Below are 18,280 nucleotides of genomic sequence, written 5' to 3'. Positions count from 1 at the left end.
GGATGCTATCATGCGTGACTTAACTACATCCCCCTCCCGTCGCCCATCCTCAGATTTTCACCATGATTGAAGAGTAAACAGCTGTTTACCTGCCAAGAAAGAACAGGACGAATCATCCTGTTGCTTTAAATTAGAGCAGGAAATACTTGGAAGTCTTCACTTGGTGATGGTACCGAGAAGAGGTAATGAGACAGGCTGGGTATTAGCATATAACATGTAAATGGAGTTGTATGTGTTGTGTCTGTTACTGGTAATCAAGCCCATCCTACTGACAGAAATAAGGGGGGATGGAAGAGGGTTTTTGTGTTCTCTGCTGAGGATGTCATGCTTTTTATTCCTCTCAGTCAGCCTGTCTGCCTGTCAGCAGGAGATCTCACCAAATTATGAACAGATTTTCATGACATTTGGTGGACAGATTCGTCTTGGGCCAAGGAACAATTCATTATATTTAAATTTTGTACTTACTACAATAACAAAAAGAGAGACCGCTTTGCAACTGCTGGATTTGGAATGTTTTCAGGGTCAAAAAGATCTCAACTAAGACGACAGTGGTGGTGTTTTTTGTGTTCAGTGTCGATGGAAGTGTGTGCTCTGGATACTAATTCTTTAGAAATGTCACAATATCTTTTCTTTCTCAAGGTGATGACCCAACAGAGAAATTATCACCCGACTCCGCAGTTTCCCTCAGCTCTACGGAGAGTTTTAGCATCTTTCAGCTTGTTGGTATTACTTTTACAGCTCGCAACTGTACTGTTTTGGTTCAATCTGTGCTCTCATCAACCTCGTTTCCAGCTGCAGGCAGCTGTTCTCAGAAAAGAAAAAAAACTGTATGCTGCCTGTCCAGCACCAAACAGCAGACAGACAAAATTAGCCACTCTCTGGTGAACATTATGAAGCATTTAGCAGCTATGTTATTATGTAATGTTATTATATGCAGTAAACTATCAGTGCAATGACTGGTCAGGCACTTAAAGCCTTTTACTCTTCTCTTTCCCGTTCCTTACACAGTATGGCTGTGCAAACATATTTTCAAAATGCACATCCACAAAGGAAAAACAATCTCTTATAGGAACAAACCTATACAGAATTAGTTCTGACTCCAGTTCCAGCTTTATGAAGCATTGTAGCATCCTTCAGCTCCTTGTTTTGGCTTTACGCAACCTTTTTTTTTTTTTTTTTACCTCAGTTCGTGCTTTCTAACCTAACCTAAAAGATAGCATCTAGCTGGTGAACATAGCGGAACAATTAGCAGCTGACAAGCCAGACATTGCCCTTACCAGTTGGTGAAGACCAAAACAGAGCTAAAAGAAGAGTGGATATTGGACTTTTATAGGCGTGGCGATGGCGCAGACACATGCCTTTGGTGAGTAATGTGACCCTGAGCAAGACACTCATATGACATATATAGCCATTGTAAGTCGCTTTGGATAAAAAATGGAACTTAAACTCAAGGTCATACTACCTTACAATGTAATCTCACATCAGCTGTCCTGCTAAGTAAGTAAGCAAGTGGTTGTACAAGAGAACTGAACTAACTTCGATTCGCCGATGAAAACTGTGAGATGTGGTTGAAAGCGGTGAAGTAAAATAGTACGAACCAAAACTATATATAATTTATCAGTTATTTATTCTGTTAACCATGGTGTGCCTTTTGTCTATCTTTGATCAGGCTACTAAACATCTGACAGACACATCCTCTGACTTCTGTGTGAAGGTACTGTCTCCATATTGTACAGTAGCCTATATTTTAATCTTCAACCCGTCAGTGTTTTATTTCAGCATATTTCATATGTTGAGTGCTCGCAGACAAACTTCCTCAACAAAGCTCAACAACGTTGACCTTGAGCTGTATTAACTATTTTTTATTGAAGATTATTTTGTTGAAGGAAAAGATTGAACTCGTAATTCTACGGGATACTTGCAGGGTCGAAATCAATTTCACCTAAAATTACAAGAATGATGTCCTTGGATTCAGTGTTGATGGAAGTTTGTACTTACTGGCAGACTTTTACTTTTTAAATTGACAACTATCTTTCTGTTCTATTAGAAGACAAGGAGCTTTACAAGTTTAGTTTTTTTTTCCAAATTTCGATGGCTACTATCTGAAAAGTATCAATTATTGAAGTGAAACTCATTACTGGTTAACAATGAAATCTACAACTATCTAAAGACCTTTTGCCTAAAAACAGCATTATATTTTAAAGGGGGTGGATTTTAAAACATGGCAGAAAGTCTTAACATGCTGTATTCAAAGGAGACATAGACAGAAGAGTCCCATTTTCTCTTTAACAAAGGCAGTAGAGAAGGCTAAGTCATGGCAAAAGATTAAGTGGCGCGCTAAGCCCATCTTTAAATAATCCAATGATACTAATAATACACATTTCCACCACACGGCATAATGAACACAGACCAGCTGGGTGTTACAGGCTGTGGTTCATATCTGTATGCTCTGTAGTCTATAATTTATTGTCGCTTACTCTCCCTATAATCAGCAGAGTCACCATCAATAAATAGAATCTTAGTATCAATATAACCGGCTACAGGACATGTGTCCTCTTTTATCTGAAAATCCCAATTCTCCTTGACCGCAGAATGACTTTCAGATATTAAGATTATCATCCGAATGCAATATTTGCTGTGCAAAATGTAGACACAAATTGGAGACTGTTCGTAAACAAATACGAGAGAAGTTTATCCCAGCTGGAGACACCCTCAACATTTGATTAGCAGCTTTGAAACCCTCACTTGTGGAATAATAATCTGTTGGTTTGCAGCATAGCGTATACATCAGGCACGGCGCTTTCCACACTGCTGCTGCTGCTGCTGCTTGTCACACACAAGGAAATTTGATGAATGAAAAAAATTAATGTCCCATCTTCTGGGGCTTGTTTAATTCTGAGCGTGCTTTTTAAAAAGCTGGTTGTGATTCATTGTAAACATGCGCATATTTTCTGCTTTCAGTATCTCATCCCATCTAAAACAAATCTTCCTCAACAATGTCCTCCAAGACTGATTGGCAACACGTCACCTCTGCATGTCCAGTATTTGATTTTCTTTGTTTGCTTGGCTTCGCACTGCCTCAGTACCACAAGAGCATATTTAATAACAAACACCCACGGAGGTGAATCTTGCATTGATTCAGTCAGAGCTTATTTGCCCGAGCATCAGTGTTTTCCTTTAAGATTCTTTCTTCAGTGACACAGCAGTGGTTGTGGTTATTGCATCGCTGGCCGTTTCATTACATCGCTTCGCCCGCAATATCCTCCTAACATTTTTGTTAGCATCCTCTATTTTTTTTATCACACCGTCTCTCCTCCTCCCACTGTTACTCCTCCACCTGTCAACTTAATGTTTAGTCATTTCCTCTTTCCTCATCCACTCCATTTTCTTCCTTAACCAGCTCACTTTCTCCCCCACTATTTCCCTCCCTCTTAATTGATCTGAGACAGTCACAGAGCAAAAACTACCATGCCTTTTGTAACCCAACACCAAGCCCATCCAGCTGGCCTCTCCCTTACACACACACACAAACACACACAGTCAGTCAGTCTCCTACATACAATCTATTTGAGGAAGAGACTGTTTTACAGCAAACAGCATGTTTAAAAAAGAGCCAGTCGTACATTCATTATTATAATGTGGACAAACACACATGCTGGACAATCACAAAGAAAACATAAGCAAACAAGCCTCTCATGCAGGTTAACACGTGACCTAAATGATGTGAGTTGGGCTATTTGTCAGAGCAGCTACTTTTGGCTATTTTTACCAAATGAATCACTATGTCTGCAGCATATAGTATACTACAATAGTTTAAAAAGAAAGTAAATGCAGTCTTCCTGCTACAAATGAGTCTAGTCTGATAAGTCTTTCATTCAAAAGCAATAAAATGTACCTTTGCTCAATTACACACTGAGGTGTTTTGCTGTTACAGCCTTATTTGGTCTTGTATGTCCAGTAACTTGTGGTGGATAATGTTTCCTAATATTTGCAAACTTTAGGTGCAATTAATATTTCTGTAAAATGAATAATGCTGGATCATTTAGTTGACTCTAACAGCACCGCCCTCCTTCCCTTCCTGTCCTTTGCTGTGGTGTGCACTGGAGGTGGCATCGGGACTTGTGGGGCCAATCAACTGGGTGAGGAAGGCCAGCTCAGTGCGGATGGAAGCGGACAGTTTTGAGACAGTGACTGAGAGGAGGATGAGAGGGAAGCGGGAAGCCATCATGGACAACTTCTCGCCTCCTCTCGATGCTGAGCTGAGGCAGCTCAGGAGCACGTTCAGCCACAGACTTATCCAGCCCCGAGCCTCAAAGCACCTATTTGCTCATTTGTACTATCTGCCATCAGACTCCACAACAGCACAGCACCCACCAATCTCTCTGATTACCAACTCTAATTTATAATATTTTGTTTTCTTTTAAATCACACTACATTCCTGTGCTGCTGTGTCAATCTGAATATCCCCTACGGCGATTAATAAAGGACTTATCTTCTCAACTTTGCTTTTACTGTATTTTATCATTTACCCCTATCCAATCATTGTCATGTGTGTCAACGTTTTTTCGCAAACATACATACGTTTGCTTCGACAATCTTGTAACTGTAACAGAACACAGTTAGCACTGTTAGCATTTCTCAATGAAACTAACATAAGAATATACATATTTTCTAAAAGCCTGGTCTAACCAGAAAGGGCACAGCAAACTTCATCCTTGCGTCTCCGCAAACTATGTGGTTCTAGCTTGGTTGTGTAGCCAGAGCTAACCACTAACACACTAGCCAGTCAAGGTTGCTAACTGTCATATGGCGTATTTGTACAAGCTCCTGTTTCATAAGGAGGGTTGTATCCAAACGGATGGCGCAATACAGCTAATGTGCAACAATAGCTTCCTCTACTTTCGGCTCCACATTCCCTCAAGGGTCATTGTCAGGGCAGTTTGCTATTGGCCTGCATGTCAACTTTGTTCATCAAAGCTGGGCTTGACACGAAAGACACAATTTATTTCAGACCTGCCGGCCAACACACTGGTCATGGCGATTTTATTGAAATTATTTAATTTTGATGGGAAATGTTGCTGTCTTGTGACCACGCCTTCATAGTGAAAAAGTAAAAGTGAGAATTTTATGAAATTTTATTTTGAGGTTTTCAATTAAATAGTGGTTTAGGAAATGTGAGACTTTGTCAGAACAAATCAGATTTACAGTTAACAGCTACAGTGTTTTCCCACCTTTATTAACCTGGTCCAGCAGGTCCTCAAAATGATGCCCTCACTTATTATATTTTATTATATTATATTTTATGAGGTGGTCTTTAAGATTTCATAACACTCATGTCTGATGGCATGTTTTCCTTCTAATCCCATCATTGTTAAAATGGCCCATTTTTGTGTATATTATGAAACACAAGCAGCAGTGTATTTTTATTTTTTCACAGACAGCAGTGGGAGCATTTTAAATGCATTTCCTGTCATTGCATAGAAACAGAAGGCTTGCGAAATGTTTACATGCTGTAGTGCAGGAAACCCTACTGGTCTGCAATAGAAATCATCCTTTCTGCTTTTAAGAATGAGTATAAGAACATAAAGGGATACTTCACATTATTACTTCACCTAAAATGTCTGACAACATTTAATTCTTCCACTTATCTCACTCTGGTTCAACTCACCATCTGTTAATCTGTACAACAAAGCCTGATTCAATTACACTGACTGTAGTGCTTATCAAATCTCTGCCGGGTGTTTCGTGGCTTTTAGAGATTCTTTAATGCTGAAGCCAACCGGCAGGCTGGGTTTTGTGCAGGTATGCAGGTCACGCAGCATCCTTTAGGGTCTGACATAGTTTTTTGAAGCCACTCAGCAGCCCTTTGAAAAGCCACTACAGCTCACAGCCACTGATGGAAACATCAAGGACAGAAACCATCATGCATGGCTATATCAGCTAAATAAGTAAATGTACATTTTGATGTATGGATATTTCTTTCGCTCGTTAAAATAGGGGGGCAGTGGTGCAGTGGTTAGCACTGTACACACTGTAGCAAGAAGGTTGTGGGTTCAAACCCCGGTTGCCCCAGCCTTTCTGTGCGGAGTTTGCATGTTGTCTGCGTGGATTCTCTTTGGGTTCCTCACACCGTCTTAAGACAGGCAGGCTAGGTTAATTGGTGTCTCTAAATTGCCCTCAGGTGTGGATGTGAGTGTGAGTGGTTGTCTGTCTATATGTGGCCCTGCGATGGTCTGGCGACCTGTCCAGGGTGTGTCAGTTGACCGATGGTTGGTTAAAATAGGATTAGACATGCTGGCAGGGGCAGTTCTTCCTATAGGCGACATAGGCAGTATTTGAAGGCGCCACGAGGGATGCCAAAATTGAGCCCAGAATTAAAGTTAATTAGTGAGCATTATATGTGAAGAGCAAGACACTGAAGAAAATGAAAAGGCTTTGCTTTTTGTCATGCTAACATCATGTCATCTTGCTAATTGGCTAATGGAGCCATGGAGTTCACTTTACAGTAATTTGCGTCAATTTCATTGTGTCATGGAAATTTAAATTTGCACCGAGGTGCAGAGCTGGATCAGCACAGAGCTGCGTGAGCAGTATAAACAGTGAATGTAGCTGTACATGTACTGTATGTAATTCACATTTTGCCATAATTAAATGAATTGTTTAGAATTGTTTCGACATCATTTTTTAAAATGTTGATAATACACATTTTTGTTAGCATCAAATTTACCATTTTAGATAGCTAATACTTATATTCTTAAATATCTGGGACCATCACCTGCTGCATCGAAGAGGAGGAACAGCCAGATGAGCCTGTGAAGGCTCTCCCAGGTGAGTGTAATGTGTCATAGTTATCCAACAAAGGTTAAAATCAAGGGCAACTGGACTTGGTTGAAGATACTGGAAGACGTTTCGTCCCTCATCCAAAGGACTTCTTCAGTTCTGACTGACTGGCAGGGAAACTCAGCTATTTGACCTCAGTGGGGTCGTTATCTCGGGTCATCGATACTGCTGGTTCGTTAGTGTTCCTTGTTGCTGTGACGACAGTCGTTACAGTCGTTAAGACTACCTGTGGCCAAGACTGAACGACCATCGTTGGTATCTTCACCTGAGGCCAATAGGTTACGTTTGTTGAGTTTCCTGGGAAGTGAGGAAAGGACAGCATTGTAAGTGGGGGATAAGTGGTGGCGTAGACCCCCTCCCCTGTTCAATGACGGCTTCTCTACCCTGGTGTAGATGGCTTCCTTGACACCTCTTTCAAACCATCCATCTTCTCTGTCTAAAATGTGCACCTGGTGGTCCTCAAACGAGTGTCCTCTGTCCTTCAGATGTAAGTAGACTGCAGAGTCTTGACCTGAGGAGTTGGCCCTTCTGTGTTGAGCCATGCGTTTGTGTAGTGGTTGTTTAGTCTCCCCAATATACAGGTCTGTGCCACAGAGGAGGGGGTCTACGCCAGGGGGGGACGAAACGTCTTCCAGTATCTTCAACCAAGTCCAGTTGCCCTTGATTTAAACCTTCGTTGGATAACTATGACCTGGATGACTGAGAATCTTCATAGACATCGTGTCAATGTATGTTCCTGATAATAAATAATTTAATGTAATAAAGACATTATGTTGCACCATGTCTAATGTAGCCAATACATTTGTGTTCTCTATATATTTATTGACCCAGAACCACTTGAAGGATCTTCAGAACAGCCTGCTGCTCATCCTGATTGCACCACTGATTGCACAGATTTCACACTCTTCTCAGGTGTGCCACATGAATGAAAAGAGTTTTAGCTATAAGCATAATTATCCTCATGTATTTTTTTGTTTCAGTGTATATGTATATACTGTATACATAATATACTATATACAGTGGGAGCTAGCTAAGTTGTTTATTTGATTTCCTATAAGTTCTTATTGTTTATGATAAATTTACGTGCTGTACTTTTGATGTAGGGCAGTTTAGAATTGATTCCTTGAAAGTCTTTTGAGGGGGGCACCAGAGGGAGCTTGCCTAGGGCACCAAATGCACTAGGCCCAGCCCTGCATGATGGTGTTGGTTTGTATGCTGAAGGTTGTTTGCATAAAACATCTGTCTATTAATTACTTGATGTGCATGCGTTCCCATTAATGATTTTCTGTTGTTTTGCTGTTTTGAGGATTCAGCACCCAGATAAGCGTACTGGAGCAGAATGTGTTCATTTTCAAAACAGCAATTAGGCCAGCTCCTGTTCAGCAGCTCTGCTGCTTTCACATTGGTGTGGGAGATAATAAACAACTAGGTATAAATTTTTGATGAGAAGAAATCCAACACCACAGTTGACTGTAAGAAACAGCTGTGGTAAAGATTTGACAATTTGATTTTTTTAAATTCATCTGGTGCTGTTTTCCAGATCAGATGGTGCGCCTGACAAAATTAATTTTTTCTTTTAACTAGGACAACAAAACTAGAGCCTCTCTCGTGACACACAGTTTACAGGAATAGTTTTAGTATGATCATCTTGTGACTTCCAAATACAGATACATGTTTACTAATGGCCTCATTTTAAATTTAGGAAATGAGGCACATTGTGGGGATATCTTTATAAAACAAGTACACCATGACCAGTCTGACGTATTGGGTCTCCTGTCATGTCAGCTTAGGTCTTTACCATTTACTGTAGTTGAAAATGCAATGTGTGCTTAGTAAAACTATTCAGCAGAGTGTGCCACAGGGCGAGCTGAGCATAAAGTCTATTTTGTGTGTTTTCTCTCAGAGCGCCTGCTGAGGTAGCTGCTGGCTGCAAGATCTCAAGATAGACCAGAAAATGTCCCATGATCACCCTGCATAAAATCATGCAGTGCCTCAGTAAGATTTCATTCTCACTTTGCTCAGAATAGAATCACTGATCTACCACATAGTAAAACCCCTCAAATGTCAAACCTCTTCCTAAACTACATCCATTATCATGGTAATTTGCTATCAGGATCACATTAGTATTAGTAATTACATTTCTCTGCACAGTGATAATATGTCTACCTGCAGTGAAGGTGTTTTTACTTATGGTGACAGAGCTCCTACTTGCAGTGATGTAATTACATTTCTACCTATTCATCACCTACTGATGAATCACTGTTGCTGTTTCCACACACAGCGACGCTGCTTCTGCTATGATTTTTCTATGGTAATGATGTTTCTACCTGTCGTCATGACATTTACATGTATGACTTTGACCTGTGGTGGTGAGGTTTCCGTCCTTGCTGATGACAGGTAAAAAACCTCAAGTGGACACTTTTTTTCACAAATACAGTCACACTGTGTAGAATGTATTTTCACCTGGATGACTCATCCTTACTGTAACTCAAATCAAAAAGCAAGCCTAATGGTTCGGCAAAGCTGATTGCATTCTGACTTTGGTGCATGCTGAGTGCATAACTTGTGTTTTTCATTATACAGATAAGATTCAGATGCATTTTAACATCCAGTGTAGGGAGAGGGCAGCAGAGGAAGAGGTGGAAAGGTCTACAAATGAACTACCGAGGCATTTGAAACCAATCATATCTCAAGGTCAAAAGCAAAGCATCTAGTCTTGCTTGTTTGCAGGATCCTCTACTACTGATAGACAGAGACAGTTGGTTCAATAATCATCTTGTGTTTAAATGAAATATCGTCCTGAACCGCATTTGTGTATAATTGTCTTTGTTGTGTGAACCAGATGCAAATCTTCATCATAACTTTGTTTATCTGCTGACTAGATGTTGGGCAGGAATGTGACCTTAGTCTGTTTAGCCTGCCAGCGACAGCACAACACCCATGACCAGGAAGCCTGGTGTCTGTAGCCCCAGGGGAGAGCATCGCAGCTGGGGAGGAGTGCTGAGCAAACAGCCTGTTCTCTGGTAAGACAGAGAGCTGCAGTGTAACTGAAGACATGGAGGAGGACAACCAGGAGAACGCCAAGGACCAACTCAATAATCAACTCGGAAAAATCCACAACAAATAGCATCTGATATGATAAGCTATAAAGCATATTAGGTTTTACAGAAGTTTGGCAAATTCATGCCATTATAAAAGCAAGGGTAACATCATGGCAGAATCTTATCAACACGTCCAAGGCACAATGAATGCATGTTTTACAAAACACAACCTGATACTTGTTCTCAGCAGTACCTCAGTTGTCCAGAGTGGTTAGCTCTACTGGGATAATTTCCAGAACCATTAACACCCAGCACCATCTTTACTGGACACCACCCTCCTTGGTGGCTCTGTAACTGTGTGATAGGAGATATTAAATATTTCAATTTGCCATGGTCCCAGAGAAACACTAAGTTTATTGAGTCCTGGTGCCTCTCTGTGACTTAATCATCATCTCATTTGGGGCCATGTCTGAAAAATCTCAGCAGTACTTACATTTTTTCAAGACCACGTGAAATGTAGCGACTGCTACTAGTGGTAAAGACAGTGACCAATCTCCATTTTTTAAGAGTTAAGTTGGTAGTCCAATAAACAACGCAAATGCTTGCTGAAAGGCCAGGTTGGGTTGGCAGTTTAGAGAAGACCAACTGTTTCCGCATCCAAACAGGCTTTAGAAGGGCGCTGTGCTTTGATGAAATAGACCTTGAAGGAATAACTCACCATAAATTCTGTGTTTGAAACATGTCCGTCCACAGGTATACACATAAACCGTCCACTGCAGTTTGGAGTGCAGCAATGGTCCAAGAACACAGTGTCCAGAAAGGGGTGAAAAGCCTGTTCATGTGTATGTGTTTGCTGCAGGCCTAGCATGAATACACTGTAAAGGGGATTACAGGGACCCTGTATCCTTCACCCTCGATCTTTTGATTAATTGGTTGCCTTGACCATCCGTGCCTGTCTTTTAATTGGTTGGTTTAGTGTTCCAGATCAGTTCACTGTTTGGCATCACGAGGATAGTTTTTGTTTCTCACCTTAAGATCAACATATCCATGCTCCCTAAATAAAGTCCTTCACATGTACTTTACTGCAACTTAGGTGTGCCTGCTGTACCTCACTTCGGTGCATAACAGCTAACTGTATGCAGAGAAAAATTGGAAACACTCATGTTACTATGATGTGACACTAAACCCCTTTAGAGAAACTGCTGGGGGTTCAGCAAGGCAGATGTTTGCTTACGTAAGGGTTGAACCAGACTGCTCCAGCTGTCTGTATTTCCAATTTGATTGACTATCACAAATAAAAGGGCTGCTTACAAATAGCGTTGAAGAATGACATGAGATGAGACCATTTTTAAACTCTTGGACTTCAACCCTCCCAAAAACTTTTGAGAAATAAAAACTACATAGTTTCTGCTCAAACAAGGATTCTCTGAGTTCCCAAAAAACATTAACATTAAGGAGATACAAGTCTCGTTGTAAATGAAAACGTCCAGTGTCGCATTTTAAAGATTCACACTACACATCTATCCACTACCCTGACTTCCAGACATGTTATGTCCACCTGCCAGCAAATCAAATGAGAAATCATTTGAGATGTTGAATTGTTCCTAGAGACTTCTAGGGAAACTGGGCCACATTTAGCAGAGGAACTGATCAGAACTTGTTTTTGTTCTTTCAAACTTCTATAAACCTGCCTCATGTACTCAAACTACAAAAACATCTTGTGTGCCTTGTCTTGTTGTCCCTTTTACAAAAAAAGTTATTTTTAAAGGCTGATCTATTTCACACCCTATTGATGACAGATCTGCAAAGATGCAAGCTGTGTGTGCACTGCATCCTGATCAACTGAGGTTACTGCTGATTGGGAAATAAGTATCTCAAAGATCGGGCAAAAGCTAGATTAGCTATACTGAAATCTTACCGTACCCCATACATAACACATGGCAGATGCACAAAACTTCTGCACAACAACTGACCAATTAATTTAAGACCAGAACCAACCAACTGAAAAAAAAACCTGCCAAGTACTGAACTGGTGACTTCAAAGAAAAATATTCCTTCAGATACACTGTTGGATAACAATTTATGATGCTCAGTGCATTCCAGTCGGTAATCTGTGAACATTTTCTGTAGTTGTCTAGGTCCAGGTTGGATGGTGGATTTTACTTTGCTGCTTACCCGCCTTTTCTTTTGTCACATCTTCTTCACTGTTATATGCCATGCCTTACTGTGTCTCTTATGTTTCACATCCAGACTGAAACTGTGAACAGGAATGAAGCTTTGCTCAGGGCTTAAAGTGAAAGAGATGTGCCGTTGTTAACGGGAGGAGTTCAAATTAACAATGGGAATGTGATTCCCTGGAGGGCAAAACACACAAGTCTGTCTACACTTGGCCTACATACTGGCCGTTACAGACTTCCCCACACCAGGCTTTTCTCCTGCGCCGGTGCTGCAGGATCTTACTATCAGCTCCCCCTGGGGTTCCAGAAACAGTGCCGCAGCGGTGCAGCAGCCATGTGATAACTGGGACTTCCGTCTATGAAGGCTACAGCACATATGCACAGAGAGAGGTCTGAACCTAACGGGGCTGTAAAGTTGCAATGAAAACCCTCCATCATCGTGCTGCACACACCCCTCGCTCACGGGCCTGAAAGGAAGTCGAAGCCAGGGAAATGAGGTGTAAAACCACGTAAGAGCAGACACGCATCCAACGCGCACCTCATACCATCTCTAAAAGCAGAGAGGTCCTCTCTTCATAGAGGGTTAATGGGAAGAGATTGCAGGCTACATGAAAGGGGGAGTAACCTTATAAAGAGGGGTCAGAGCAGAGGCATGGGGACGTGTGCAAGCTGTGACAATGTCTTAGAAAGAAAGAGAAAGAAGACATGCAAGGTGAGAAAGAGGCGCAGATAAATAGATTGAGATAGAACAGCTCTTGAGAAAGCAAATATCGAAAAAGGTGAAGGAACGTGAAGGTCTTTTTTGCTGTGTGAAGGAAAAGCTACAAAAATATTGATTCGGACATCTCTGATGCGCACTCACAGTCCAAACACAAAGTCTAGCAAGAAAATATCTTTTAGGGGTTAAAGCGAGTGCGCTAAAACGTGGCGTAGCAGTAGCACACGTATAGGAGAGCCATGATGTCAGCGAACTGACTCAGTGATGTCAGGTCTGCTAACATTAGCCACTAAAGGCTACTGTTCGTGCCAGATTAAGTAGCAGCAAAACCTCTGAGTATATTGATTTAACCAAGGGTGCGTTTTATTTCTTATGAATAAAATTGTAATCATAAGAGGAAGAATGCGTGATTTCTTCATTCAGACTTCCCCACATACAGTAGTTTAACCATGAATACGCCATCATTCTCCATCTTTAGGCAATTCTACCAACAGTGAGTACCATTTCATGATAGGTCCGTTTCTTTTTGCCCACTACCCGTGCTGATGTTTACCCTCGGGGTGCAAATCACGATTATTTTTATTATGGATTCATCTGTCAGTTGTTTTTTTTAATTAATCAATAAGAAAAGGGAGAAAATTGCTCAACCCAATTGCCCAGAGCCCAAGGTGACATCTTAAAATGTCTTGTTTTGTTGACCAACTGTCCAAAACACAAAGCTCTTCCATTAACAACTATAATAAACAGAGAAAACCTGCACATCCTCACATTTGAGAAGCTGGAACCAGAAAAAAATTGCTTCATAAATTGCCCTAAATCAAACAAAAATTGCTGCCGTTTAGGTTTCTGTCAGTTGACTAACTGATTAATCAATGAACGCTTTCAGTTCTTGTTTATTAATGTAGCTATTACTATCCAGGCCTGCATGTACTTGCAGCATCATGCCTTCATTCTGAGAAAATCTTTGAACAAGCTCACATTGATCAAAGTGGCCTCTGTGTTGGAACAGCAGCTCTAGGATCAGAGCTCTGGCACCAGACCTGCAAGTAGTGCAGCTCTGACTGCCTTTATGAGGCATGTGAATGTCAAGATCTTTACATAGCCACAATTTGTGCAAGTGTGTTTTGTATTGTGTGTATTTTTGTTTGAGGTGTATCTAATGAGGCAGTTAAGAAGCTCTTACTCTCAACAGAGGTCTGTCAAGGGAAGAGGCCTCATAATGGAGAGGTGCTTCTCCCATTTCCCCATCAACCAGTCACACAGACGTTTGATGGTACTGTGTTTTAATGAGTGTGTAAGTGACCAACGTCAAGCTCACTGATGCTGCATACATGAATGTCAACTTGAGCGTTTGGACAAACACATGCTTAGCATATTTTATTCAAATAACACAACTTAACTTTCATAATCCATTAAAAAAAACTCTGTCTTAGTTGTAAATTCTTTTGTGAAACCTGCATATTGAAATATCGGTAGGTAGGTATTGGAGATAACATGATAGCATGTTGAGTTTATGTCTGTTCCAAAAAATGTGGAAAACTGAAATTGTTCTATTCACTTTGATCCTCATCTGCTTCCGCAATAACCTCAATTCTTCAATATCAAAAGGTGCAGAAGAAGCCTACATTTTTTCAATTCATTGCATTCAATGTGACAGAAAACATAGCCTATATAATACCATTTTAATCATTTCTTTCAGTAAAAACAGAAATGCCCAAATAAAAGCCAGCATCTCAGCTTCTCCGCTAGAAGGATTTGCTGTTCTTCCTGTGTTAAATCATTGTAAACTGAGTTTCTTTGGGTCTCGGCCTGTTGGTCGAACAAAAGACGTTATCTGAAGACGTCACCTTGGACACTGGGCTGGACATCTTTCGCTGTGTTCTGTTATTTAATTGACAAGATGATTCAAGCCAAAGGAAATAATTGTTGTTATATGATATATAATTGTTAGTTGCAGCCCTTGAAACAGAATATTCCAACAACAGGCCTTAAAAAAAAAAACAGACTGGCTCTTGTCAGACATTAAATCAAAGCCATTGCTGTCACCTCTTTCATATAGAGCGGACAAGGGCAGGGAGGACAATATGTTTCAGAGGACAGTATCTATAGAAAATACACTAGGCCTACATCAGTGGAGCTACTGATCAATGGGTGTCTTATGTAAAGTCAGGAAATGGCTTTCACTTTCATCTAGTGAGTTCATGGTGACCTTCTTGGACTTCTCATCCTTTGTGGTAGGCCTGTCACTGTAATATATGTTTCTGACATTGACCCGTGGCTGCTACCTTAAAGCAGTGTCTCACCTTTGAGCAGGGGCAGCGGGGTGAGCTCCACCTGGGAGCTCTGATAGCGGAACTGGGACGAGCTGTGGGACCTCCTCTGCCGGGCTCTGCGCATCGACCTCCGCGGGAAGCCGTCCACCTTCTCCGCGGACGGTACCGAGAAGCTGGTGGTCGGCGAGGACGGGCTGGTCGGAGGCAGCTTGGTCGTCTCCATGGTGGCTGTAGATGTAGATGGCGGTGGTGCGTGCGTGCCTTTGCGTGTGTGAGTGCGTAAAGGTTGCGTTTAAGAGGATGTATGGGTGAATGGAGGAGAGGATGGAGGAGTGGGTGGCTTTCTGAATCACAAATTATCAATTGATCAGTATGAATAGACGCTCAGGAGGGGGGGAGGAGGAGGAGAGGGGGGAGAGATAAAGGGGGGAGAAGGAGCAGAGGCGGAGGAAAGGTGAGGAGAGATATTTTCTGGATGCCCAGTCCCGTGCTGTACGCCTCGCAGTCTCTATCAGAGCCGGACTGGAAAAGGCAACAGCAGCATCCCTGAATCTTCTGTTTTTCAGGCACAGATCAAAAATCACTTGTGTATCATCCCCGTGGAGAAGTAGCCTGTGCAGCTACCAGATGATGCTCAGACAGGCGCGTCTCCTCACACACACACACGCGCGCGCGCGCACACACGCACGCCTCTCTGCTGCTGTATTGGCGTCACACACACACACACACACACTAAGTCATCGGGCTGTATGTGGATATTTATTTCTATAACTGATCTCACACAGCTCCTTATGTAAAGAAACCACTGCACTCAAGCACCGACGAATCTCCTCCTGCTTATCCAGACCAAAACAAACAAACCAACGGACCCCAGGTCAGTTTAGCCTATAGGCTAGTTTATACTCCTCGATGATGCTCCTTATCAATAAAATCAGTGATCGGTCCTGACGGTGGATGATGATATGATCATAAAACCATCAATCTGGGCCCACTTCGGCTGCCGCATCACTGTTGTCCTTCTCGCTCGTTTTTAACGGATCCTCTTCATACCGTACTGAAACGGCCGCACCTGCTTATTTTGATTTTTTTTGTTTTTGGTCAGAGGTGGAGAGTTGTTCTCGTCGCGGTTTATACCCCCCTTCACACAACCTCTTCCTCCTGCCGTCCTCCAGCCGTATCAGGGCGGGGAAACAAACGGTCCCTCACCGCGCCGACATGTGCAGGTCCTCCGCCAGCGGCCGCTGGCTGTCTCTACCTCCGCGGTGAGAGAAGGAGAAAAAAGAAAAACAAAAGAAAGGTTGCGCTCCACCTGGTAACAGCAGCCTCAAGTGAAAAAAACTGAAGGCCCGTGTTATACAATAGCACCCCGTCTATGTCTGTCAGACTGACGCGTTTTGCCTCTGTCCCCCTTCTCGGTTCCCGTTATCCGGTCGTCCTACAGCGCGTCAGCGAGCTGCGTCAAGAAGCACGGACTGAGTTAGGAATATGCCGGAAATGAGGCACCCCTGCTGTCAAAATAAAACAAGAGCTGGAGAAAACAAAACTTGATGGTTTACAGAAATTCATGGCAATACAATTAACCAGTTGCTGCACAGTGAGCCATGGAGATTTTTGAGGGTCACTATGGCGGTTGCACGCAGTGCTCATTTGGTAAAGCATCACTGAATTGACTTAATTAAAAGGACATAAATACAATTGACAAAGATGTCAAACATTTGCCTATAGCCTAAGCCTGAATCCGTTAACACACATTCATGCTATTTGTGCAAATCCAACTCGTTTGGAGACGTTATTTCCACCAACAGAGACAGAGCATAAAGAGATTAAAAACAGCTAAAAGTAGGCGAGCAACAATAAGTCAGCACTCTGTCCAGGGAAATTTGGATTTTCTCTCTCATTCCTCTGGCCTCTTTAGCCATAAACAAAGTGTCCCCAGATAGGTTGGTAAACTTGGGCCTGCAGTGTGAGGCTTCCTGACATAACAAGATTTCTTATGAACTGAATGAAATGACACTGAAGTGAGGCACTGGCATGCAGGTACACATCATAGAAAGAAGGTGGAAATAGGCCAACTTGAAGCTATAGGCTATCAAAACGCTGATCTAGAATTTAAGCTGATAAGATTGCCAAGTCTCTGTGATCTGTCCTTTTATAACATTATTTCTTGTAATGTGGGGCTACCTCACTCTCAGCGTGTGCAAAACTATTTCTGTGGACTGAAAACAGCCTGTTTAATTTCATACCGTAACTCCTACCACACAACCGCAAAGCAGATTCTGGATCTGAGGCCCTTTGATACGTTTTCCATATATTGAATATGCATTAATTTGCACTTGAATTAGGCTACAAAATCACAGTTACTACAAAATGAAAAGTGAATGACATGTATAGCCCAGAGAGGTTTAGTCAGTCCCACACTTGGCCATAGCTACTTGGGCTATTTGTTTTCGTAAAAAATATCACACGGTAGGTGCATTAATAAAGGTTTTATTTTGAAAGCTGGGACCGGATGCTCCTTTATGTCACTCTGCCCGGCTTGTCGCTGGTTCCTCAGCCTAAGGTGGTGCAGGGAGAGAGAGAGGAATGAGGCTCCTCACTGCGGATGACGCTATAGGATGGATTTATTTATTTATTTGCCTTTATTTATGTGCCACGGCTTTGCCTCTTAAACCCGGTTCATTTTAAACAGATGCGTCATTAGTGCCTCGCGCCCCTCTGCCAAACCTCTGGCCGCGGTTTCATCCTGCTATGAAATATTCGCTCCTTTTCTCCAGCAGCGCGCCGCTTTGACGCTCATCAGTGTTCCAGTCTGACTCCCCGCCTCCCCCACTCCTCCCCTCCCTGTCCCCCATTTTCCTCGCTTCCCATTTGAGGTGAGCGCGCGCGTGTACGTGTGTTGTTTGTGCGTGTCCGCGGGGTTGTAGTTGGCTTTAAGGATCAAGTTCCATACCCGTCCATTGTTCCTCTCTTCACTAAGCCACTTGTTCTCTGTCTTGCTCTCTCTCCTTCACACACACACAGAGAAGCTCGCGCACTCAAAAGCGCAATTATGCACGCGCTTTCATCTCCCTCTGAAAGTCACACCTTGGCTGGCAGTGAGTGTGTTTTGCTGGCGTGTTTGCGCTGCCAGCCTTGAACCCTCCTTCTCACCATAAACACAGTCCATGCTTATAATCTTAATTCCAGTTAAAGGGTGTGCGTTATCCCATGCGCCTGCGCCCTTTTCTCTCC

At 42.3% G+C, this 18,280-nt stretch overlaps 1 protein-coding gene across 1 annotated transcript in view; it reads right to left on the bottom strand.

The window, feature by feature from the left end:
• The window catches only part of ppp2r5b (protein phosphatase 2, regulatory subunit B', beta), a 45,220-nt gene extending 28,741 nt beyond the window's left edge, over positions 1-16,479 (bottom strand). The window contains exon 1 of the mRNA XM_038730636.1: positions 15,080-16,479. Coding sequence (XP_038586564.1) covers positions 15,080-15,272 — 193 coding nt within the window. The 5' untranslated portion in view covers positions 15,273-16,479. The remainder of the gene's footprint in view (positions 1-15,079) is intronic.
• Between the last annotated feature and the right edge of the window lie 1,801 nt (positions 16,480-18,280).

This window comes from Micropterus salmoides, unplaced genomic scaffold (assembly GCF_014851395.1).
Source record: "Micropterus salmoides isolate LMB-PRFRI ecotype aquatic unplaced genomic scaffold, ASM1485139v1 Ms_hic_scaffold_2, whole genome shotgun sequence".
NCBI lineage: Eukaryota > Metazoa > Chordata > Actinopteri > Centrarchiformes > Centrarchidae > Micropterus > Micropterus salmoides.
This window is presented reverse-complemented; position numbering and strand designations above follow the sequence as displayed.